The sequence below is a fragment of the Oncorhynchus gorbuscha genome, linkage group LG09 (genome assembly GCF_021184085.1).
Source record: "Oncorhynchus gorbuscha isolate QuinsamMale2020 ecotype Even-year linkage group LG09, OgorEven_v1.0, whole genome shotgun sequence".
NCBI classification, from domain to species: Eukaryota; Metazoa; Chordata; class Actinopteri; order Salmoniformes; family Salmonidae; genus Oncorhynchus; species Oncorhynchus gorbuscha.
In genome coordinates this window covers 20,984,128-21,009,759 of record NC_060181.1, presented here as the reverse complement: position 1 = coordinate 21,009,759, position 25,632 = coordinate 20,984,128, and the positions used below count along the sequence as shown (strand labels likewise).

At 42.6% G+C, this 25,632-nt stretch overlaps 1 protein-coding gene across 1 annotated transcript in view; it reads right to left on the bottom strand.

The window, feature by feature from the left end:
• Positions 1–7,636: 7,636 nt before the first annotated feature.
• Positions 7,637–25,632, bottom strand: part of gabbr2 (gamma-aminobutyric acid (GABA) B receptor, 2) — a 443,839-nt gene continuing 425,843 nt past the window's right edge. Inside the window, exon 19 of the mRNA XM_046361650.1 lies at positions 7,637–8,608. Within this exon, the coding sequence (XP_046217606.1) occupies positions 8,443–8,608 (166 nt within the window). The 3' untranslated portion in view covers positions 7,637–8,442. The remainder of the gene's footprint in view (positions 8,609–25,632) is intronic.

Sequence of the window (25,632 nt, the reverse complement as noted above, 5' to 3'; positions counted from 1 at the left end):
CAGATGATTCATGATGGTAAAATATCGATATAGTACTAGACATTTTTTTACTATAATTTCATAACACTACGGGATCTGTTCAATCTGTATTGCTGAAGCGTTACAAGAAATGTAAAGGTCATTTCCTATTGAGCCGACCTCTGCAGCGTATAACGTGAACTCAGTCTCTGCTAATGCGGGACATTGCCTTTAAATATCAGTCGCGCTATAGCGCTGAATTTCCACAATATGGATCGAATAGAGCCCTAATTTGTATGGGCTGCTGTACCTTCTAGTCTCGGTACTGTCTTCACTAGCACACGGTAGCCTAGCACACGGTATCCCACATCTGGGATTTCCACACCTGAAAAAAACACATCTAGGCCTACCACATGCCTGATGTCACTTTATTCTTACCCAATCTTCCGTTTATACAGCTTGACATTTACCGAGACAGTTCAGACTAGAAATCTTTCCAGAGCACAGTAGCACCCCCTTTCCCTCCACACCAGTCATATACAGTAACTGCCTAACCAGTATCCAAACAGTATACTGTATCTTCCACACTATCAGTAGAGGTAATAGGCTACTGGGCTAGGCTAGCTGGGCACACAATCCCTTTGCCACAGTAGCTTTGCAATATGTATAAAGTATCGTTTGAATCAGTGCATCCCATTGAGACTTCCTGATCAGATTCCTATCGCCATCGAGCAGAAAACAGATTATTACATAATACAATATAGGCTTTGAGATCTGAGGTCGGAGCGAGCATCTTGAAGTCTACAGAGGTCCATAGGTACAGTACAGTAGCCCATGAGGTTGTCTTGCTGTAGCCTCTGCCATACCTCCCATAGGCGACTGTTCTGGGCCTCTGAGCCCTCTGTCTAGAACCGACACGGTAAATATTTGAGAGCATTATCGAAAGGCCTCTCTTCCTCTGACACGAGGACTCGACACACATTCCTTACATCCTGTTTGCTGTTGGGCCTTGACAGTTGTATTATTTATCATCCCCTACATACTGGGCTTTTCATTACTAATGTATTAGCCTTTCTGGCTCTCTGTGTAATATGTGCTGATTGTAGACAGCTGAGCTCATATGCTGCAACCCGGCACGATTTCATTTTACCCCCACATCAAAGCTAGTTATCAAATCAAGCTTTATTTATACAGCACATTTCAGACATGGAATGCAACACAATGTGCTTTACAGGAAAAAACGAATAAAAACAATGACAATTTTAACTACACAACAAACATAAGAGGATAAAAAACAAAATAATAACAATAAAAACTGAACAGCTAAAAAGCACACTAGGGAAAATCAAAGCTAAAATGGTGTTTTAAGATCTGTTTAAAAAATGTCCACAGTTTCGGCACCCCTCAGGTTCTTTGGCAGGCTATTCCAAAGGCTGGGGTCATAGTAACTAAAGGCTGCCTCTCCTTGCCTCTTGGTCCTAGGCTTTGGGATTGTTAAAAGGTCAGTGCCAGAGGACCTGAGGGACCTACTGGGTACATAACTTAAAAGCATATCTGACATGTATCGTGCACAATCGTGGATTGATTTTAAAACCAATAGAATAATCTGAAAATTCTACAACTCACAGGCAGCCAGGTCAGAAACCGTAAAACCGGTGTAATGTGTGCTCTCTGTCTGGTCTTGGTCATTACCCGTGCTGCAGCATTCTGTATGTTTTTCAGTTGACCAATGGCTTTCTTGAGTAGACCATACAGGAGAGCATTACAGTAGTCAAGACTGCTTGTAATAAAAGCATGGATGAGTCTCTCTGTATCAGCCTGAGAGAGAAATGGCAGCACATTGGCAATGCTCCTCATGGTAAAAGCTATTTTGGTCATATTCCTAATGTGTTATTTGAGAAATTGAGTTCAGAATCTAAAATAACAGTGTGTTTTTTTACATGGTGTTTTATATTTATTGCCCTGTGAATTTAAATGTTAAAATAGTTTATCTAGACTCACAATTTAAAGCAAGAATGACTGGTCTGACATTGAACTCCAGAAATGTAAATATACCTTTTTTGAGAAAGGGCATTGGCAAGATTAGCACCTGTGACCTTCTGGTTCCTATCCCAGTGCCTAGTCCACTACGTCAGCAAAGGGGATGGGCACCAAAGTAGTTTTTTTTTCACGTTTATAAAGCTGTTCAGTAAATTTGTCATTCAGAATGTCAGAAGATTAGAAATATCAGTTAAGTATGTTGTGTAAGGTTGGGCAAAAAAAGCTGCATCAGGATTCGAACTGGCAACCTTGGCCTTTTCTCAATGAGATTTGCTCAGCTCCTGTGTCCTCTCTCCTCCCTCCTAAAACACATTTAGCTGGTTGTGCAATATATTTTATAGATAAAAGGATTAGTAGCATATCATTTGAAAATGTTTGCATGCTTTTCTCCTTCGAGAAAACAATAGCTGATTCAATGGGGATGTGGCAGATTTCAAAACTCTTCCGCGAAGGACTCCGGCAGGATACACTTGTGCTTCCTCGCCAAAAGGAGGCTTTCGAGGAGGACCGTCTTCCATTTACCTATTAATAAATTGACACACTGTGTCATAACCCGTGTTTAACACCCTCCAACTGGCTCCCTGCAAGCATTTTATTTATTTGACTCTCACCTGTAAACTCCTTCCACTAATCTGCCACTAAGCTCTGCCCACTGAGCATTCATCCAACCAATCAATTCGTCCCGGACTACCTCCGGAAGTGTTCAGGAAGATCTGTAAATAATTCCACTCCATTCTTTGTGGTCATGCATTCATTTGGTCTCCTCCTAGAAGGGTTCTGAGGTGAAGAAACAAAGTAGCTCATCAATTCTTAAAGGTTCAATGCAGACTTTTATCTCAATATGAAATCATTTCTGCTTAACAATTAAGCACCTTACAATTAAAATGGTCAAACAAATAAACAAAAATAGCTTCTTAGCAAAGAGCAATTTCTCAAGCAAGAATTTTGCTTGGACTGTCTGTGAGTGGTCTGAATGGGGATGGAATAACTGAAAACTAGCTGGAAGAGAGGTTTGGATCTTTTTCTTTTTGGTCTATTATCAAATTTACTGCCTCAACTCCATCCCACCAAAACAGGCTGACATTTCAGGCGGCCTTTTCAAACAGTTCTTATACTAAAATGACATTATCATAATTTTCACAGTATTACTCCAACTTCAACCTCATACCTCATTCTGTTTTTTTAGGGGGTGCTGCAGCATCCCTACTTCGTGCGGCTATGCATAAAACACAGGATAATCACGTTTTGAGTGCACTGGGCCTTTAAACAACCTTGCCTTGTGGATAAAACAGTTGTTTTAATTGCTGTTAAAATGAAGATAACTAAGCTCTAAATCCCAAATAACAAAAACATACACTGTGCATTACTTCACTTCCATGTTCTTGAAAAGCTAAATGTGAAGAGCAGTAGCCTAAGTTTAGACAACAGTACATCAATAGGTCTTTGAATATGGGCACAATGACACAATCTCTGAAGTTCATGAACCTATTTTCCATTTTTAATAGATCAAAACAAACATTTTATGGATTTATTTTCAGTCTCACTTTATTTAACGATGATGTGAAAAGTAAAGGCTGTCCATAACATTCAGACTATTAAAGAAGAAGGCTGTTCAAAACCCCCGATAACAACCGATGGTTCCAAAATGATCTTGTGTTCCAGTGTGATACTTATTTTATACAAGTTTTCATATCTATCTCAACTGTACATAACATAGTTACAGATACTGTAAATAAAAAAAGTTTCCATTGAGTTCCAAGTATCATCGTGGGTGTTGTGAACGTCAAGATTTTTTATGAACATAAAGATTTGTATATATAGTTCTCTATCTTTCTGGAATAAGAAAACAAGTTATTGCCCCTCTCATACATATATTTAGCATTTAAAATAAGGTTAATGTTTTTTAGTGAACTTAAATTCTAGAATGTTTGTATGGTATACCACATATGAAATTGACAAAAACAGTTACAGAATGAATCATTTTATATGTATTTATCATATTCTTATATTTTGGGACATATAGATTTTCCAGAAACCCTAATGACAATATATACAAATATATGAATATATATATACAGTACCAGTCAAAAGTTGGGACACACCTACTTATTTAAAGGGCTTTTCTTTATTTTTACAATTTTCTACATTTTTTTATAATAGTGAAAACATTCATACTATGAAATAACACATATGGAATCATGAGGTAACCAAAAAAGATAAAACAAATCCAAATATATTTTAGATCTTAGATTCTTCAAAGTAGCCACCCTTTGCCTTGATGACAGCTTTGCACACTCTTGGCATTCTCTCACCCAGCTTCATGAGGTAGTCAACTGGAATGCATTTAAATTAACAGGTGTGCCTTGAAAAGGAAGGTCGTGGTATGCAGAAGATAGCCCTATTTGGTAAAAGACCAAGTCCATATTATGGCAAGAACAGCTTAAATAAGCAACGAGAAATGACAGTCCATCATTACTTTATGACATGAAGGTCAGTCAATCTGGAACATTTCAAGAACTTTGAAAGTGCATTCGCAAAAACCATCAAGTGCTGTGATGAAACTGGCTCTCATGAAGACCGCCACAGAAAGGAAGACCCAGAGTTACCTCTGCTGCAGAGGATAAGTTCATTAGAGTTCCCAGCCTCAGAAATTTCAGCCCAAATAAATGCTTCACAGAGTTCAAGTAACAGACACACCTCAACATCAACTGTTCAGTGGAGACTGTGTTAATCAGGCCTTCATGGTCGAATTGCTGTAAAGAAACCACGATTTATTTAGAATTCAAGGCACACTTAACCAGCATGGCTGCCACAGCATTCTGCAGCGATACGCCATCCCATCTGGTTTGCATTGTTGGACTATCATTTGTTTTTCAACAGGACAATGACCCAACACGTCTCCAGGGTGTGTAAGGGCTATTTGACCAAGACGGAGAGTGATGGAGTGCTGCATCAGATGACCTGGCCTACACAATCGCCCGAACTCAACCCAATTGAGGTGGCCAACAAGTGCTCAGCATATGTCGGAACACCTTCAAGACTGTTGGAAAAGCATTCCAGGTGAAGCCGGTTGAGAGAATGCCAAGAGTGTGCAAAGCTGTCATCAAGGCAAAGGGTGGCTACATTGAAGAATCTAAGATCTAAAATATATTTTCATTTGTTTAACACTTTTTTTTGGTTACTACATGATTCCATATGTGTTATTTCATAGTTTTGATGTCTCCACTATTATTTTACCATGTAGAAAATAGTAAAAATAAAGAAAACCCCTTTCATGAGTATGTGTGTCTAAACTTTTGATTGGTACTGTATATGTGCTTTCACCTTTAAACTGAAAGAAACAGAAGAACTGAGGAATACAGAACATTAGCATAAATAAGCAGTGTATTACGAGTTATTATGAGCCCTTTAATTACCAACATTGCATTTGAATAACTTTGTAGATGTTGAGAATTAAAAAAATAATAATAATAGAAAATTAGGGCACATTGCAAAGCAAAGTAACAATACCTGATAACCAGCATTTGGCATTTTGTAATAAGAAAAAAAAAGGGACACAGGTGCCGGGAAAGGATTTAAAAAATATATATGTTATTGACTGTTCTATAGGTTCGTTCTGATATAGCTAGCCAAAGCTATTAAGTGTTGTACATTTGTATGGCACTCAGCATCTTGCAGCAAGTGTAATGCTGCATGTCATTTACATTATATTGTATAGGGGGGGATTTCTCACAGAATTGTGGCATTGACATTGACTGTTTGATGATGTACTCTTGAAGATTGTGATCAGTCTGCGGAACAACAGGTTTGCAGAATTAGAAGCAAAGTAATAAAGAAATACAACATTTTTAAAAAACTGACTTGGAGTGAGAAGAAACAACAGAGTGAATTTGTCATGACAGTTGCAAAAACAGAGGTTACTCGTATGTGAATATACATTTTATTTCATGCCATCTTGAGAAAGCCAAATACCAAATATTCCATACGTACATCGACACCATCAGGGTATCAGCAAACTTTACAGAATCACATATAATGTAATATATAAAATGTGTTTTTTTCTGAATGAACAACCAGACCCAGTGTCTCACTTATGGAGGAGAAAGAAACCTTTTGGCTTCATGGAAGGTCTGTGCTGCAGTGTTGCTGCTCTGGACAGCCCCAATTGGCTCCAGGCTAGGGGGAGGAGCTCAGACAGGAGTTACATATACATGTGTCCAATAACAGACCTGCTCCTCCCCTACCCATCGCTCGTCCTCCAATGGGTTTCTTCTTTGCGGTGGCTGACAGACTTCATCAGTGTTCAGATGCCAGGTCCAGCTCACAGAGCAGCCCACTCTCTGGAGTGGAATTGTCCCCAAGTTATCTATCTATCCCACACTGTAATGTATGTCCCAGGTGTTGGAGCATTGAATGAGAGAAATCATGACAGCTTGTACAATTTACAGATGGGTTACAGATGCTTGTTTAGTTTAGTTTGCCCAGCCCCCACCACCAGCACTACCTACTGGAACTGCTGTATACTGTGGCTCCTGCAGGCTACAGGATATAACTACAGGCACAGTGCTCAACAAACGTCTTTTAACCAAGACACCAATGGTGAAATATATGCTGAAACAAATCTATTTAGACTTCTAATGATGATACGTAGCTTATTCATGGATTTTGTCCACTTTTGTGTTTTTTTTTTGTGATAACAGTTGTACAAATAAAATAACGTTAGCTAGCTATGTCTACGGCCCTTTTTACAACAATAAATTACCTTTCGGCCGACTACACAGAAAAACATTTTAAAACATTTTAACCATGAGTTATGTTCCACTGTTGCTAAGTGGCAGGTGATTTTTCACAACATCACTGTATAGTAGACCTGCCACGATATACAGATGCTTCTCTCCCAGTCTGTGGTGCCATTGCTTTGTTGACTGACAGTGCTGGGGTCTCCTGGATAGGGTTCACATACAGCTCGCATGCATCTTCCACTTGCCATTTTGGTCATTGAAATTCAGATTTACTGATTGAAACAACTTAAAACTTAATTTCACTGTTTCGAAACTACCAATGGAACCTAACTGACAAACACACTTCCTTGTCACTCTTCACTATCTGCATATATTTCTTGTCAATCGATCTTCTTCCCGATTTTTTAATCTCAGTTTTGCACCACTTTTGATGCTGCCTGACCATGCACCTATTTCATTGACTTATGAAACATATGGTCATTACAAAGCCTCTCCTTCAGCCTCACAACAGTGAGGTAACAGAGCTCTGGGTGCTGCGTTGGGTGGTCCCCACTCCCTACATAGAGTGACATGACAGTTTCTGGACCATTTACACTGGTGGGGGCGAAGACCAACCCGTTGTAATGGAAGCTTGCTGGTCTTCAGACTGATCTTTGGCAAAGCCTTGTCAGGACACCTAACACCACTAGGATACGGTGAGTACTTTACCTAAAGGTGTGTATCTTTCTGTGTTTGTGTAGGTGACTATTTGTTTGTGTTTATGTACATAGAGTCACATTACTATTAGTTCCTGGAAATCTATTCTGTTTGGTTCTGTTGCCCTCTAAGTCCAGAATGGCATTAACCTGTACTAGCATGTCATGCTTGTTTGGAGACAAATTAAACTATGGTTGTTGAAACACATCAAAGACCTATGAAACGGGATAGTATAATCTTTAAAAAAAACGAATGGTGCAAATTTAGCAAAGTGGAAAATAAGCTGTGTGAAAGTTTAAAGAATTGGCCGCTGGTGCCTTACTTCTTGCCAATGGCCAATCCATTTAACATAATTAACATACTACAATGATGCAGTAATATTACACAAACCAATTTGTCTTACATTTTGCTTTGTAGGATGCCAGTTTTTAATTTTTTATATGAGTTTTTCAGGTCCTACGCTGATACAGACCTGCCCCCCATCCCCCCATATGTTAATTCACAGCATACTCAATCAAAGCTTACGGTAAGTCAAAGTCAGTATGATATTTACATGTTTGTTCACAACGGTGAATTTTGATGAATCCTACGTCAGTCCGATCTGGAACTCCTTTGTTCCTATAGTAACACCTAACACCTTCTAGGCATTGAAGTAGTGAAATACTCAAGTTTTGACAAGTTCACACAGTCAATTGTATGGCAAAAGGAAAAAAACAACAACATAAAACCTTCCGAAGCAGATACGCTACTGGTCAGGTCAGGTCTGGTCCTCTGCTGCCGGGGGGGGTTCGTGTCATCGTTTGTAAGGTCCTCTGTGCCCTTTCCCCGACCCATGGTTCTAGTGAGGGGGTCTAGAGACCGAGGCATGAAGAGTGGATAAAACTTCCCCCTCCCTGGTCCAACACACATATTATTCCACTATCGCTGATGACCTCAGTCACAGTCCGCTTGTTGTTGTTTTTTACACGGATGTCTTTCTCTTGGTAGCGCCAGGGGAAACTGATGCTCACAGGCCTGAGACCATGACCCGGTAGGACGGTGGCATGTGTCTGTGCCGCGGGCTGGAGCTGGGGCTGGGGTTGGGGCTGGTACAGCTGGCGTCCACCCCCCCTATGGAGGGTAGGTAGGCATGGTGCAGGATGGGCAGCTGCAACGACAGCCTGCGCTGTATGCTGTGGACGGAGAGAGAAAGAGAGAGAGACGTGGTGATGAGCGACAGCATGTTAAGCATAATTAAACATCATTATATTCACCTAAATAAAGGTTTACATTGAAAGGATTATTTTTCCCCAGTGTGCTGTCAAAGTGTGAAATGTATATGTATTTCTAAATCTCTGTGGTGCTCCATTATATACATACTGTACATACAGCACAGTACAAGTAAAATGACTATTTAAATCCAGACAGCTTCTGTATGTGCTGTTTTACTCTCAATAATTGAAATTGGCTTTTTGTACACTTTTTTAAAGCTCTAACTCCGACAATGATGCAGTAATCAATATCAATGTAGTACTAAAAATAACATGGTAGAACAAAAACACACAAGATATAAAAATAAGAAGAACAAGATAAAGTGAGTAAGCATACAATATACAGACCCAGTTCCAGTATCGTATTTACAAAGTGCAGGCGTACTGGATCGATAGAGTTAGATATGTACACGGGTAAGGTCACTAGGTATCAGGATAAATGGTGAAAAGAGTTGCAGCATCATATATGATGATTGCATGTGATTGTGTGTGTGTGTGGAGTCAGTATAAATATACAGTATGTGCAATGAGGGCCCATGCCAAACCTTTTCAACCTCCTGAGGGGAAAGAGGGGCTGTTGCGCCTTCTTCGCGACTGTACGTGTGTGTGTGGACCATTTTAAGTTCTTAGTGATTTGGAACCTGAGGAACTGGAAGCTCTCGACCCAATCCACTGCACTCAATGTGATGTGGTACCCTAGTATGGGTATTCCAACACGGCCAGTGACTTCTCACTTCTCACTGGCATTACCACTCACAGTCAGAGAGACTTCCTGGTCCCTTCACCCCCCCCCCCCCCCACAGTAACACATCAGGAGTGGGGGTCTTCTTCTCACCCCAATCCCCCCCTCAAGCATCAGTGGCCATAGGAGAGAACTGGGACGAAAGTAACACTTTTAGTTTTTTTCCTAATTACTCAGAGATCGATAGAGCTGGAGACACCAAATGTTATGACACACAACTTATACAGGTCCTCTACCATTAGCAACTGTAGTTTCAATTCTAGGGTAAATGAGTTGAAATGAAATAGACCGAGAACAGAACTAGTGTAACGTTACTTTTGTACCTGCAGGCGGGGCGAGAGTAACACAGCCTTGGGATGGAAGTAACAGCTGGTGAGAAGTACACAGTATCTGTCTTATCTCCATGTTTGTCTCTTCTGGTTTGTAATGCTCATTACGTTCAACCAATGTACTATCAGAGATCATTTCATGTTTGTGTCAATTTGAATAATCATTTTGCCTTACAATATTAATCCGAATAAAATCTCACTTTAATAGGAATGTAGTAGGAGATCATTTTCACTATTTACATTGAGTATTCATGCTTAGAACTATTCGTACCCTACTCATGCTTAGCTCCAGCTGTCCTTGTCATGTGCCTTACTTGTGTTTGATAGAATAAACTCCTTCATTCTCTTCACAAATGGAAATCTCATCATGCTTATCACATGTCCATGTCTTGACATAAGGTAATTGAACACCAGAATCAGAAGGATATGTATTTTTAACAACTGAACTGTTGATAAAATCTTACGTGAGAAGCTGATCAATCAGGTCAATTAAGGCATAATTCTAATGATGTCATGTATAATTTTCAAAAATTCAGTCACTTGTTGATATTTTGTGAACATTATAAAAACAATATGAACTACAGGAGACAATGGGCTGTGCTTTAAGTTTTATTTTATTCCAGGTCATCAGTTTACATTGCGTTACTTTCACCCCACCCATCTCTCCTGTAACTTTTCCCAGGCTAACACCCAAGACTAGCTAGCATGATACATGAAACCTACAGTGTAATCAGAAAGTATTCAGACCCCTTGACTTTTTCCACATTTTGTTATGTTTTAGCCTTATTCTAAAATGGTTATTTAATGAAAAAGCAAAAACAGTTTTTTTTGTTGAAATTTTAGAAAATGTATTAAAACTAAAAAACTATTCATACCCTTTACTCAGTACTGTGTTGAAACACCTTTGGCAGCAATTACAGCCTCAATTCTTCTTGGGGATGACACTACAAGCTTGGCACACCTGTATTTGGGGAGTTTTTCCCATTCTTTTCTGCAGATCCTCTCAAGCTCTGTCAGGTTTGGCTCTGGCTGGGCCACTCAAAAGACATTCAGAGACTTGTCCCGAAGCCACTCCTGCGTTATCTTGGCTGTGTGCTTAGGGTCGCTGTCCTGTTGGAAGGTGAACCTTCGCCCCAGTCTGAGATCCTGAGCACTCTGGAGCAGGTTTTCATCAAGGATCTCTCTGTACTTTGCTCCACTCATCTTTTCCTCGATCCTGACTAGTCTCTTAGTCTGTGACGCTGAATAACATCCCCACAGCATGATGCTGTCACCACCCTGCTTCACCGTAGGCATGGTGCCAGGTTTCCTCCAGACGTGACGCTTGGCATTCAGGCCAAAGAGTTCAATATTGGATTCATCAGACCAGAGAATCTTGTTTCTCATGGTCTGAGAGTCTTTAGGTGCCTTTTGGCAATCTCCAAGCGGGCTGTCATGTGCCTTTTACTGAGGAGTGGCTTCCATCTGGCCACTCTACCATAAAGGTCTGATTGGTGGGGTGCTGCAGAGATGGTTGTCCTTCTGGAAGGTTCTCCCATCTCCACAGAGGAGCTCTGGAGCTCTGTCAGAGTGACCATCAGGTTTTTGGTCACCTCCCTGATTGATCAGTTTGGCCAGGCAGCCAGCTCAGGAAGAGTCTTGGTGTTTCCAAATTTCTTCAATTTAAGAATGATGGAGGCCACTGTGCTCTTGGGGACCTTCAATGCTACATCATTTTTTTTGGTACCTTTCCAGAGATCTGTGCCTCGACACAATCCTGTCTCGGAGCTCTACGGATAATTCCTTTGACAGGTGTGTACATTTCCAAACAGACTAAACAGACCAGGCCAGGGTTTAAATTTGAGAAGTTAATGAGAGAAGTGAAAAATTATTCCTTTAAAGCCTTTTCTTAATCTAAAGGCACAACCTAGATTCGAGCCAATGTCTTAAGTACTCTAATTTTGTGTCACATTTTCATTTTCGTCAAAAACAACTTTATATTAAAGGAGTGCCTTTGATTTGACTGCCTGCACAGGCGCAGTTCATTGCCAGACGACCGTTAGACCAGATGACAAGACATCGCTTACAAGTGTGATCGGGGATTTCTATTGGAGAAGCAGTTTTAGCTTAGCTTTTAGTTCAATCTTCATGCTGTACTGTCTTTGACAAAACACAACTCTACAACCAAAAAAACATTACCAGGTCTGTTTTTTTGTTCTTATAGTACATTGCTCAAAACCATTTTTTGTTTATAACTTGGCGAAACATGGTCAGACTGGTCTGTTTTTATGGAACGTGCTGACTTCTCTACGTCATTCTAGCTTTTGTGTTATCTGTAAAAATGGGTAGTTAATTTCATCCCATTTTACTTTCGTCCCTGCTCTCACCTACACTACATCTCCTCTCCTTTCCTCTCCCCTCCCCTCCCCTCGCCTCCTCTCCTACCCTTTCCCCTCCACTCCTCCCCTCCCCTCTCCTCCCCTTTCCCCTCCACTCCACTCCTCCCCTCTCCTCTACTCCCCTCGCCTCCTCTCCTCCCCTTTCTTCTCTTCTCCCCTCCCCCTTTCATCTCCTCCCCTTCTCTTCTCCTCTCCTCCCCTTCTCCTCTCCTCCCCTTCTCTTCTCCTCTCCTCCCCTCTCCTTTCCTTTCCTCTCCTCTCCTCGCCTCCTCTCCTCCCCTTTCTTCTCTTCTCTTCTCTTCTCTTCTCTTCTCTTCTCTTCTCTTCTCTTCTCTTCTCTTCTCTTCTCTTCTCTTCTCTTCTCTTCTCCTCTCCTCTCCTCTCCTCTCCTCTCCTCTCCTCCTCTTCCCTTTCCTCTAACCTCTTCTCCTCTCCTCTCCACTGACCCATAAACCACAGCTCTTCAGGATTTGGGGATCGATCATCTGAAAAAAATTAAATTTCATGCTTCCGCTTGGTGTGAAAGCTCACATCTCACCTCCCTGCTAAAGCCATCGCTTTTCAAGCCCATTGCGTAAACAAATGCCAGTTATGTAAAGATATACAGTTGAAGTAGGAAGTTTACATACATCTTAGCCAAATACATTTAAACTCAGTTTTTCACAATTCCTGACATTTAATCTTAGTAAAAATTCCCTGTCTTAGGTCAGCTAGGATCACCACTTTATTTTAAGAATGTGAAATGTCAGAATAATAGTAGAGATAATTATTTAATTTAATTTATTTCATCACATTCCCAGTGGGTCAAAAGTTGACATACACTCAATTAGTATTTGGTAGCATTGCCTTTAAATGGTTTAACTTGGGTCAAACACTTTGGGTAGCCTTCCACAAGCTTCCCACAAAAAGTTGGGTGAATTTTGGCCCATTCCTCCTTACAGAGCTGGTGTAACTGAGTCAGGTTTTTAGGCCTCTTGCTCGCACACGCTTTTTCAGTTCTGCCCACAAATGTTCTATAGGATTGAGGTCAGGGCTTTGTGATGGCCACTCCAATACCTTGACTTTGTTGTCCTTAACCATTTTGCCACAATTCTGGAAGTATGCTTGGGGTCATTGTCCATTTGGAAGATCCATTTGCGACCAAGCTTTAACTTCCTGACTGATGTCTTGAGGTGTTGCTTCAACATATCCACATAATTTTCCTGCCTCATGAAGCCATCTATTTTGTGAAGTGTACCAGTCCCTCCTGCAGCAAGCACCCCCACAACATGATGCTGCCACCCCCATGCTTCACGGTTGGGATGATGTTCTTCGGGTTGCAAGCCTCCCCCTTTTCCCTCCAAACATAACAATGGTCATTATAGCCAAACAGTTCTATTTTTGTTTCATCAGACCAGAGGACATTTCTCCAAAAAGTACAATCTTTGTCCCCATGTGCAGTTCAAACTGTAGTCTAGTTTTTTTAATGACTGTTTTGGAGCAGTGGCTTCTTCCTTGCTGAGCGGCCTTTCAGGTTATGTTGATGTAGGACTCGTTTTACTGTGGATATCGATACTTTTGTACCTGTTTCGTCCAGCATCTTCACAAGGTCCTTTGCTGTTGTTCTGGGATTGATTTGCACTTTTCGCACCAAAGTGCGTTCATCTCTAGGAGACAGAACGCGTCTCCTTCCTGAGCGGTGTGGCGGCTGCATGGTCCCATGTTGTTTATACTTGCTTTATACAGATTGTTTGTACAGATGAACATGGTACCTTCAGGCATTTGGAAATTGCTCCCAAGGATGAACCAGACTTGTGGAGGTCTACAATTATTTTTCTGAGGTCTTGGCTGATTTATTTAGATTTTCTCATGATGTCAAGGAAAGAGGCACTGAGTTTGAAGGTAGGCCTTGAAAAACATACACAGGTACACCTCCAACTGACTCAAATGATGTCAATTAGCCTATCAGAAGCTTCTAAAGCCATGACATAATTTTCTGGAATGTTCTAAGCTGTTTAAAGGCACAGTCAACTTAGCGTATGTAAACTTCTGACCCACTGGATTTGTTATACAGTGAGTCATAAGTGAAATAATATGTCTGTAAACAATTGTTGGAAAACGACTTGTGTCATGCACAAAGTACATGTCCTAACCGACTTGCCAAAACTATAGTTTGTTAACAAGAAATTTGTGGATTGGTTGAAAAACTAGTTTTAATGACACCAACCTACGTGTATGTAAACTACATGTAAACTTCAGACTTCAACTGTGTATATATATATTTTTAAACCTGTCATCCTCATACACTAGCTAGACCTTATAATAACCATGCATAACTGACCCCAAAGCATCTAGGGGAAACTTCTCCACACAGAAACTAATGTAGGGAGATGGGTCGTATCTGAAACTGTTTAGCAATCCAAAGGTTGCTCTCCCCTAGGTTGCTCGAGTCACGTCGGGGACAACAGTAGCATTTTAGCTAACTAACCCTTCCCCTAACCCGTATTCTAAATTTACCTCAATTCACCTTATCTGCTACATAAATTCACCTAACCTTTGTTGTTTTACTTCCCCTAAACATCAACATAAATTCTCCCCATAATTCTCCTGGTCTCAGAGAAAGACGTATAATACTATACGTCCAACAAGACACACAATAACTTCAGGGTTCCCAAACTGGCAGTTTACATACAAACACAATGGTATCCTTGTGCGTGCTGTAGTCTTCAAATCTGGTGGAGAAGTTGTCTGGTCCCTCTATCTGTTGTTTTTCAGTGTGCTGAAGTGCAGTAGCCTTCCAGATGACAAGTCCAAATTGAACAACTCAAGTTTCCTAGTAAAGGCCGGTCCACGACTGCTTTCCCTCTACCTTGTAACTGCAGATTTAACCCGTTTAAGTGACAGAAATTGCCAGCCAAAAAAAAAGCTGTGTGTGTAGTTTGCAGTTGAAGCTTCTGTCTGGGGCGGGAAGGCCACTTTTAAAATCCATGCTTGGATTCATAATGCCTTCTGAGATTAAATTCCTCGCAAACAGCGACATTTTCATGAACATCTATCTGCCTGTAGATTCTTTCCTTTCATTACCCACCTTTCTTTTGATACTTTTTGATAGCAACATTTTCTCTTGGTATCAAGCTAATTATTCTGAACGAATGATGACGTTACAAAAGTAGTGTAGCCTACAGTTCACTACGTAGACCTGTTTTTCCCCACCAATCAACGTACAGAGAAATAGGCAATAATAATAATTGAATAGAGACATGGGGATTTTATGAGCGCAATCAGATCGAAATTATTATGTTATTGTCACTGAGTTTATTATGTACGAATCAGATGTGTTCAAAATGTTGTTTAATTTGTAGTGTAGGCCAATTGATTGTGCTAATATTATATACTAATTATGTTCTGGCCTATTAGCTCAGAATTTTGGGGGGCCTGAGGCCAAACCTAGTTTACGTACCTTGACTTACATCCTCCAATTTGTGTGCTATTGTACGGCCAGGTCAGACAAATGATACTATAGGTCCACAAACTCATATTATATTGTCGGACCGCTATAGAGCTCACCAGCTTGTAACCCTAAAACCGTCCAGCCAAGCTATGGGGAAAATGAATGGGGAAAGAATAGGGTTTTGGGATAAATTCTGAAAATAAGGTCTGAGGTTAACACACGTTTAGGAGATGTTATATGATTTTTTATAACATCAGTCAGGTAATAACATGATCTTTATAAATGATGAAGCCTTTGTGTTTTATGTGCTTTTTTCAACGACATACATGCATAAAAATTCACAAACAGTGTTAGATGATGAAGATTATCTCATAGAACAAAATGTATAAGATCTCCTAAGCCTGTGTTTCCAACAGACCTTATTTTTGGTGTGGATCCCCAACCCCAACAAAATTACAATCATTTCCCATAGGCTTTGTCCAGTGAACCATGGTGGAGTTAGTGCCGACAAAAAGATCACATTACTATTTATCTTTATTCCAGTTATAATGTAACCTAATGCAGCGTACAGAATAATACAAATTGCAGAGACCATTTTGCGCTCTCTCTCTCCCTCGCTCTTCCCTCCACCCTCTCTCTCCCTCGCTCTTCCCTCCACCCACTCTCTCTCTCTCTCCCTCGCTCTTCCCTCCACCCCTCTCTCTCTCTCTCCCTCGCTCTTCCCTCCACCCTCCCTCTCTCTCTCTCCCTCGCTCTTCCCTCCACTCCCCTCCTCTTCCCTCCACCCTCTCTCTCTCTCTCTCTCTCTCTCCCCCTCGCTCTTCCCTCCACCCTCTCTCTCTCTCTCCCTCGCTCTTCCCTCCACCCTCTCTCTCTCTCTCCCTCGCTCTTCCCTCCACCCTCTCTCTCTCTCTCTCCCTCGCTCTTCCCTCCACCCTCTCTCTCTCTCCCTCGCTCTTCCCTCCACCCTCTCTCTCTCTCCCTCGCTCTTCCCTCCACCCCCCTCTCTCTCTCCCTCGCTCTTCCCTCCACCCTCTCTCTCTCTCCCTCGCTCTTCCCTCCACCCTCTCTCTCTCTCCCTCGCTCTTCCCTCCACCCCCTCTCTCTCTCTCTCCCTCACTCTTCCCTCCACCCTCTCTCTCCCTCGCTCTTCCCCCCACCCTCTCTCTCTCTCTCCCTCGCTCTTCCCTCCACCCTCTCTCTCTCCCTCGCTCTTCCCTCCACCCTCTCTCTCTCCCTCGCTCTTCCCTCCACCCTCTCTCTCTCTCTCTCCCTCACTCTTCCCTCCACCCTCCTCTCTCTCTCTCTCTCCCTCGCTCCTCCCTCCACTCTCTCTCTCTCTCTCTCCCTCGCTTCCCTCCACCCTCTCTCTCTCTTTCTCCCTCGCTCTTCCCTCCACCCTCTCTCTCTCTCTCTCTCTCCCTCCCTCGCTCTTCCCTCCACCCTCTCTCTCTTCCTCGCTCTTCCCTCCACCCTCTCTCTCTCTCTCTCCCTCGCTCCTCCCTCCACCCTCTCTCTCTCTCTCCCTCGCGCTTCCCTCCACCCTCTCTCTCTCTCCCTCGCTCTTCCCTCCACCCTCTCTCTCTCTTTCTCCCTCGCTCTTCCCTCCACCCTCTCTCTCTCTCTCTCTCTTTCTCTACTTCGCTCTTTTCTCCACCCTCTCTCTCTCTCTCCCTCGCTCTTCCCTCCACCCTCTCTTTCTCCCTCGCTCTTCCCTCCACCCTTTCTCTCTCTCTCCCTCGCTCTTCCCTCCACCCTCTCTCTCTCTCTCCCTCGCTCTTCCCTCCACCCTCTCTCTCTCTCTCTCCCTCGCTCTTCCCTCCACCCTCTCTCTCTCTCCCTCGCTCTTCCCTCCACCCTCTCTCTCTCTCTCTCTCGCTCTTCCCTCCCTCCTCTCTCTCTCTCTCTCTCTCTCTCTCTCTCTCTCTCTCTCTCTCTCTCCCTCTCTCTCTCTCTCTCTCTCTCTCTCTCTCCCTCGCTCTTCCCTCCACCCTCTCTCTCTCCCTCGCTCTTCTTCCCTCCTCTCTCCCCCTCTCTCTCTCTCCCCCACTCTCTCTCTCTCTCTCTCTCTCTCTCTCTCTCTCTCTCTCTCTCTCTCTCTCTCTCCTCCCTCCTCCCTCTCTCTCTCTCTCTCTCGCTCTTCCCTCTCTCTCTCTCTCTCTCTCTCTCTCTCTCTCTCTCTCTCTCTCTCTCTCTCTCTCTCTCGCTCCTCCCTCCACCCTCTCTCTCTCTCTCTCCCTCGCTCTTCCCTCCACCCTCTCTCTCTCTCCCTCGCTCTTCCCTCCACCCTCACTCTCTCTCCCTTGCTCTTCCCTCCACCCTCTCTCTCTCTCCCTTGCTCTTCCCTCCAACCTCTCCCTCTCACTCGCTCTTCCCTCCACCCTCTCTCTCTTTCTCCCTCGCTCTGCCCTCCACCCTCTCTCTCTCTCTCCCTCGCTCTTCCCTCCACCATCTCTCTATCTCTCCCTCCATGTGATCAAACATTAATGTGGAGTGGGAATAGCTCAGTGTCTCCTGTCTATTTTCAGGCCCTGCTGCCAGTGCTGCTTCCAATCGTATCCGTAAATCATTGGTTACATACATAAGCTCTCTCTCCTCTCGCTCTTCTATCTCTCTCTTCTCTCCAGTTGAAATAAACAATAAACCAAAGTCAAAAGACAAAACATCATCAACAAAAAACTATTACAAACTAACACTAAACACTCACAAGTCTCTAAATGATAAAGACATTTCAAGCGTTATATTATCAGCTATGTACAATGTTTTATCAATGTGCAAATTGTTGTAGTACGAATAGTAGACGAAGATAAATAAACAAATACATATTGTTGGTATTTGCAATGCTGTTTGTGCTCCGCTGGTTGCCCTTTTCTCATGGCAACGGGCCAAATCTTGCTGCTGTGATGGCACACTACGCTATTTCACCCAACAGATATGGGAGTTAGTCAGTGTTTGATTTGTTTTCAATTTATTTGTGGGTCTGTTTGATTTGTGTGAAATATGTATCTCTAATGTGGTCATACATTTTGCAGGAGGATAGGAAGTGCATCTCATTTCCACTTCATTCTCTGGAGAGTGTGCACAGAGCTTGTCTTTTCTTGAGAGCCAGGTCTACCTATGGCGGCCTCTCTCAATAGCAAGGCTATGCTCACTGAGTGTATATGGTCAAGGATTTTTTTTAAACTTTAGGTCAGTCACAGTGGTCCGGTATTCTGACACGGTGTACTCTCTGTTTAGGGCCAGATAGCATTCCAATTTGCTCAGTTTTTTGGGTTGATTCTTTCCAATCTGTCAAATAGTTATAATTGATCTTTCTCATAATTTGGCTGGGTCTAATTGTGTTGCTGTCCTGGGGCTTTGTGGGATCTGTTTGTGTTTATGAACAGAGTCCCAGATCAAGCTAACCAAAGGGACTCTTCTCTAGTTTAATTTTTCTGTAGGTGAGGGCTTTGTAGAATGTGTGGGCATCGCTTCCTTTTAGGTGGTTGTAGAATTGAACTACTCCTTTCTGGATTTTGTTAACTAGCGGGTACATTCCTAATTATACTCTGCATGCATTGTTAGGGGTTTTGCATTGTACACAAATATATCTTTGGTGAGTGGACCCCAGACCTCACAACCATGGAGGGCAATGGGCTCTATAACTGATTGAAGTATTTTTAGCCAGATCCTAATTAGGATGTTGAGATCAATGTTTCTTTTGATGGCGTAGAAGGCTCTTCTTGCCTTGTCTCTTAGATCGTTCACAACCTTGTGGAAGTTACCTGTGGTGTTGATGTTTAGGCCGAGGTAGGTATTCTTTGTGTTCTCTATGGCTATAGTTTCTAGGTACAATTTGTATTTGTTGTCTTGGCTACTGGACCTTTTTTGGAACACCATTATTTTTGTCCAACTGAGTTTTACTGTCAGGGCCCAAGTCTGACATAATCTGTGTAGAAGATCTAGATGATGCTTCTAGGTGACAGAAGCACCAGACAATCAGCAAACAGTAGACATTTGATTTCCAAGACCAGGTGAGGCAGACTGTTCTAGTGCCCTCGACAATTCATTGATATACACAGTATGTTGAATAGGGTGGGGCTCAAGCTGCATACCTGTCTCACCCCATGGCCCTGTGGAAAGACACCTGTGTGTTTTTAACTACACACTTGTGTACATAGATTTTATCATGTCACATGTTTTTCCTAATGGCAATGTCATATGTTTTTCGCCGAACACACTTTTCATCACTTTGTATAGCATATCCGAATGCCAAATTAAATTTTGTTTAGTTTTGTTTGTCAATACAGGTGTGCATAGTGTATACATGGTCTGTCGTATGGTATTTTAGTAAGAATACAATTTGACATTTGCCTAGGACATTGTTTTCACAGAGGAAATGTTGGAGTCTGCTGTTGATGATACTGCAGAGGATTTTTCAGAGATTGCTATTGACTCCTTGGTAATTATCGGGGTCAAATGTGTCTCCACTTTTGTGGATCGGGGTGATCAGACCTTGGTTCCAAATATTGGGGAAGACGCCATAGCTGAGGATAATGCTGAAGAGTTTAATAATAGCCTATTTGAATTTGTGGTCTGTATATTTTATCATTTTGTTTAGTATGCCATCAATACCACATGCTTTTTTTGGTGTGGAGGTGTTTTCATGTTGTCCTGTAGTTCATTCAATGTAACTGGAGAATCCAGTGGGTTCTGGTAGTCTTTAATAGAAGTTTTATAAATGATCATGCAATGTATATGTTTTTGCTCTTGGTGCTTTGTTATGTGGTTGAAAAGGTTGGAGAAGTGCTTGATCCATACATCTCTATTTTGGATAGATAGCTCTTTGTGTTGTTGTCTGTTTAGTGTGTTCCAGTTTTCAATAAGTGAGCTGTTTCCTAACATGCTGTTTCCTTACATGCTGTTTCCTTACATGCTGTTTCCTAACATGCTGTTTCCTAACATGCTAATGTTGTTATGATCTAATGGTCTAATGTTGTTATGATCTAATGTTGTTATGATCTAATGTTGTTATGGTCTAATGGTCTAATGTTGTTATGGTCTAATGTTAATGGTCTAATGGTCTAATGTTGTTATCGTAGAATGTATGCACACATGACTGTAAGTCGCTTTGGATAAAACCGTCTGCTAAATGGCATATATTATTATTATTATTATTATTATGCTGTTTCCTAACATGCTGTTTCCTAACATGCTGTTTCCTTACATGCTGTTTCCTAATATGCTGTTTCCTTACATGCTGTTTCCTAACATGCTGTTTCCTAACATGCTGTTTCCTAACATGCTGTTTCCTTACATGCTGTTTCCTTACATGCTGTTTCCTTACATGCTGTTTCCTTACATGCTGTTTCCTACATGCTGTTTCCTTACATGCTGTTTCCTAACATGCTGTTTCCTAACATGCTGTTTCCTAACATGCTGTTTCCTTACATGCTGTTTCCTAACATGCTGTTTCCTAACATGCTGTTTCCTAACATGCTGTTTCCTAACATGCTGTTTCCTTACATGCTGTTTTTACATGCTGTTTTACATGCTGCTGCTTTCCTAACATGCTGCTGTTTCCTAACATGCTGTTTCCTAACATGCTGTTTCCTAACATGCTGTTTCCTTACATGCTGTTTCCTTACATGCTGTTTCCTTACATGCTGTTTCCTAACATGCTGTTTCCTGACATGCTGTTTCCTAACATGCTGTTTCCTAACATGCTGTTTCCTAACATGCTGTTTCCTTACATGCTGTTTCCTAACATGCTGTTTCCTGCTGTTTCCTAACATGCTGTTTCCTTACATGCTGTTTCCTTACATGCTGTTTCCTTACATGCTGTTTCCTAACATGCTGTTTCCTTACATGCTGTTTCCTTACATGCTGTTTCCTTACATGCTGTTTCCTAACATGCTGTTTCCTAACATGCTGTTTCCTTACATGCTGTTTCCTAACATGCTGTTCCTTTTTTCTTAGTGTATTTCTAGATTGTTTTACTGTTCGACCATAGTGAAGGCGTAAACTAAGGTTTTCTGGGTCTCTGTGTTTTTGTTTGGATAAGTTTCTAAATAAATTAGTTAAGTTTTTGCATTCTTCATCAAACATTTCTCATTGTTGTTAGTTGTCTTAGGTTTTCTGCCTGAATTAAAATGTTGTATATTAGCTGATAGGAAGCCTGAAATATAAGTTTGACCTACTGCTATGTTTACACCTTCACTGTTGCAGGGAAACATTTTGTCCAGGAAGTTGTCTGGGAGAAATTGGATTTGTAGTTGGACAATGTTTTTTTGGTAGGTTTCTACACTACCCTCCTATAACATTTCTTAATGGCATGCAGTTTGTTAGGCTTCGATGCCTCATGGTTGAGTATTGCTCTGTTCAAGTAGACTGTGATTTTGCTGTGATCTGATAGGGATGTCAGTGGGCTGACTTAACACTCTGAGAGTCTCTGGGTTGAGGTTGGTGATAAAGTAGTCTACAATACTACTGCCAAGAGATGAGCTACAGGTGTCGCAAGGGCTTCAGACTGTTAAATAGCCACCACTAGCCGGCCTCCACACAGTACCCTGCCCTAAATTTAGTCACTGTCACGAGCCGGCTACCACCCAGTTACTCAACCCTGCACATTAGAGGCTGCTGCCATATGTAGATAGACATGGAATCACTGGTCACTTTAATAATGGAACACTGGTACTTTAATAATCTTTGCATACTGTTTTACTCATTTCATATGTATGTCCTGTATTCTAGTTAATGCCTGTCCAACATTGCTCGTCCTAATATTTAGATATTTCTTTATTCCATTCTTTTACTTTTAGATTTGTGTGTATTGTTGTGAATTGTTAGATACTACTGCACAATTGGAACTAGGAACACAAGTATTTCACTACACCCGCAATAACATCTGCTAAGTATGTGATGTGACCAATACAATTGGATTTCATTTGATTTTAATTGTACCTACCGTAGGAGTCCCCTCGATGCCTACCGTTTACTAAGTACAGACCCAGTATGCGACATAGTTGTGACCTGTTTTTGTTATTTATGATTTCATAGTTTTGTCTAGGGGGTCATATTGGGGAGGGGATGTTGTCACCTTCAGGTAGGTGTTTGTCCCCCTGTGTTCTGAGGATGTCAGGTTCTTGTCCAGTTCTGGAATTTAGGTCACCACAGACTAGTACTTGTGCCTGAGTCTGTGGTTGAGCTCTAGGGTGGAGAAGCTGTCTTCATTAAAGTATGGGAATTCTAGTGGAGGGATATAGGTAGCACACAGAGGACACTGTTCTCTGTCGAGATCATTTCCTTATTTATTTCTAACGAGATATAAAATGCTACTGATATGATAAATTGAATAGAGTGAGTTAGGTCTGATCAATACCAAATTAGCAAACACCCTATTTTAAGTCCCTTCCCTGTTTCACTCCTGGTAGTTTGGTGGATGGGACGACCAGCTCACTGTAACCTGGAGGGCAGCTAGTGGGTCCATTTCATCTATACTATGTTTCTTGTAGGAATTTCCAATTTCTTTGGTGAAGTCTGGGTTTCTGCTCTTTAGGCCAACGGCAGATGGCCTCAGACCTTGTATATTCCAGCATGAGATGGTAAAAGCTTTGTGCACCATAGTGTCCAGTGTTGTTATTCCCATAGTTTAGTTTCGGACCATTAGATTTGAACAGAGCATCTGGTGAATGCCTCTTAGGTCGCAGGATGGGGCTTGCTTGGGGTGTAGGAGTTGGGGTGGGCCGGTTTGCCTGCTCATGTCCTGGGCATATGTGTGGCTGTCATGTTGAGGTCCTTTCTGCAAGGATGGGGGGCAGGAGGGGCATAGGCCTGATCTGGGGGGCCTATATAGGGTGTGGTTGGGTTTGATTTGTGGGGTTGTCAACTGGTTGGGGTGGGGGGGGGTGTGGCTGGTGGTGCTGTGGTCTGGGTGTAGGTCCTCTGAGTGCAGGTCCGCAGGGGGAGTCTCAGGTCAGGTCCCGCAGGTCCAGGGGGGGAGTCAAGGGGGGAGTCCCGCAGGCAGGTGCCAGGGGGGAGTCTCAGGCAGGTCCAGGGGGAGTCCGGCAGGTCCAGGGGGAGTCTCGCAGGTCCAGGGGGGAGTCTCAGGTCCAGGTCCAGGGGGAGTCCCGCAGGTCCAGGGGGAGTCCCGCAGGTCCAGGGGGAGTCCCGCAGGTCCGGGGGGAGTCCGCAGGCAGGTCCAGGGGGAGGTCAGGGGGAGTCGCAGGTCCGGGGGGAGTCTCGCAGGTCCGGGGGGAGTCTTGCAGGTCCGGGGGGAGTCTAGCAGGTTTGGGCGGGGTGCTCAACACTCTGTTGCTCTTGTGTGAGTTGCTGGGGCTGCGGTTAAGTGCAATGTCTTTCAGGGTCCTGGCGAAGGTGGGGACCGTGACCTTGTAGAGGTGTACCTGGTCGTAGAGGCTGTCCAACTCCAGGGTGCAGTGATGGGCCAGGTAACATTTGGTGTTGACACACAGCCATGGGAAATGCTTGCATTCCCTCTGTATGGTGGCCGGGTGAACGTCTTTTCGTGGTAGCAGGGTGTAGATGACCATGTGTGTAGGGGGAAAGTGGAAGAAGCTTTTTCAATCACTCCCTTGAGTGCTGTGGCCACCCTTTCCTGCTGGGCCCTCAGATAATTTGTGCCTGCGTGAATTATGGACACGCCGGGTATTTGGACACCACAGTTTAGCCACTTTCTGTTTAGAAAATTGTTAGTTTTCCAGCACAAATTTGAGTCTATTAGGAGCACAATCTGTGGCTTTTGCGTGTCCTCAGTGGTTGTGGGTGTGTCAGGATGGCTATAAAGGGGTCTGACAGGGGGTGCTAGGAGGGGGGGGGGGTTGGATGGGGTGGTGCATCCTTTCTTGTCTGTCCTGCATGTGGTGGGGGTCTGAAGTGGGCTGTTCTGTTGGCTTCTCTTGGGGGATGGCCAGCTCTCTTATGAGTTGTTCTCACTGCCTCATTCTCTGCCCTCTCTCTCTCTTTCACACCTTTTCTGCTTCCGCTCTTGTTCTCATGTCCTCACTCATGTTCTCATGCTCTCTCTCCCTCTCTATTTCTTATGTGTTCTCTCTATCCAGTCCCAGTTAGATGAACATAGGAGGAGAGGAGAACTGGGAGGACAAGGGAGGAGGGAATGAAGAGTTCTCAATGATGAAGTTGACAATCCCCAGCCTGTTTATGAATAATAAGTGAAGGTAGTTCGTTATTTGTCACCTGAGTGTGCTATGAGTGTTCTGGACCGATACATTTTAAGAGTTGGGACAACGTGCAGTCAGTCGCGCACGTGTGTGTGTGAGAGAGAGAGAGAGAGAGAGAGAGAGAGAGAGAGAGAGAGAGAGAGAGAGAGAGAGAGAGAGAGAGAGAGAGAGAGAGAGAGAGAGAGAGAGAGAGAGAGAGAGAGAGAGAGAGAGAGAGAGAGAGACCGGAAATGTGTGTTTTTGGTTTTACTATCCTTGTGGGCACCAGAAGTCCTCACAAGGGCAGTAAAACATGTTGTTGTTCCCCATAAGGAAAAAGGCTATTTTAGGCTATTTTAGGGGTAAAGTTTAGGGTGAGGGTGAGAAATTAGGGGTAGGAGTTTGGGGTTAAAGTTCAGACCTGGGATAACTATAATTTGTGGAGAAAAAAAAAGAATCCAGGGGAACAACTATTTGAATACAGATCTGAGAAAGAAACTACTTAAAACAAATATTTGAATACAGATCTCAGGAAGTGACTACTTTTCTGAAACTTTGGATTGGCGCCTTCAACTAGTGTCAGGGCTGTATCTGGAACTGCATGTTGAAGATATGAATAGAATGAACAGAGCACACACAATATCCCATACTATTCCAATCTGACAGTCATATTTGAAGAGTTTTGTTCCAAAATGCTATATCCACACATTTTTCACATTTGTGTTTTTTGATCAGAATGTATTTATGGCTTACGGGTAAATTCATGTGTGTGTAAAATATTATTGTTCTCAGATTCTTAATGCATGGATGTGTATTAAAATGGGTTTCATTGCAAAATGCTATATATTCATTACTTAGCTGAAATGGAATGGAATGTTTGTATCCAGTATATTGACTTTGATGTGGTTG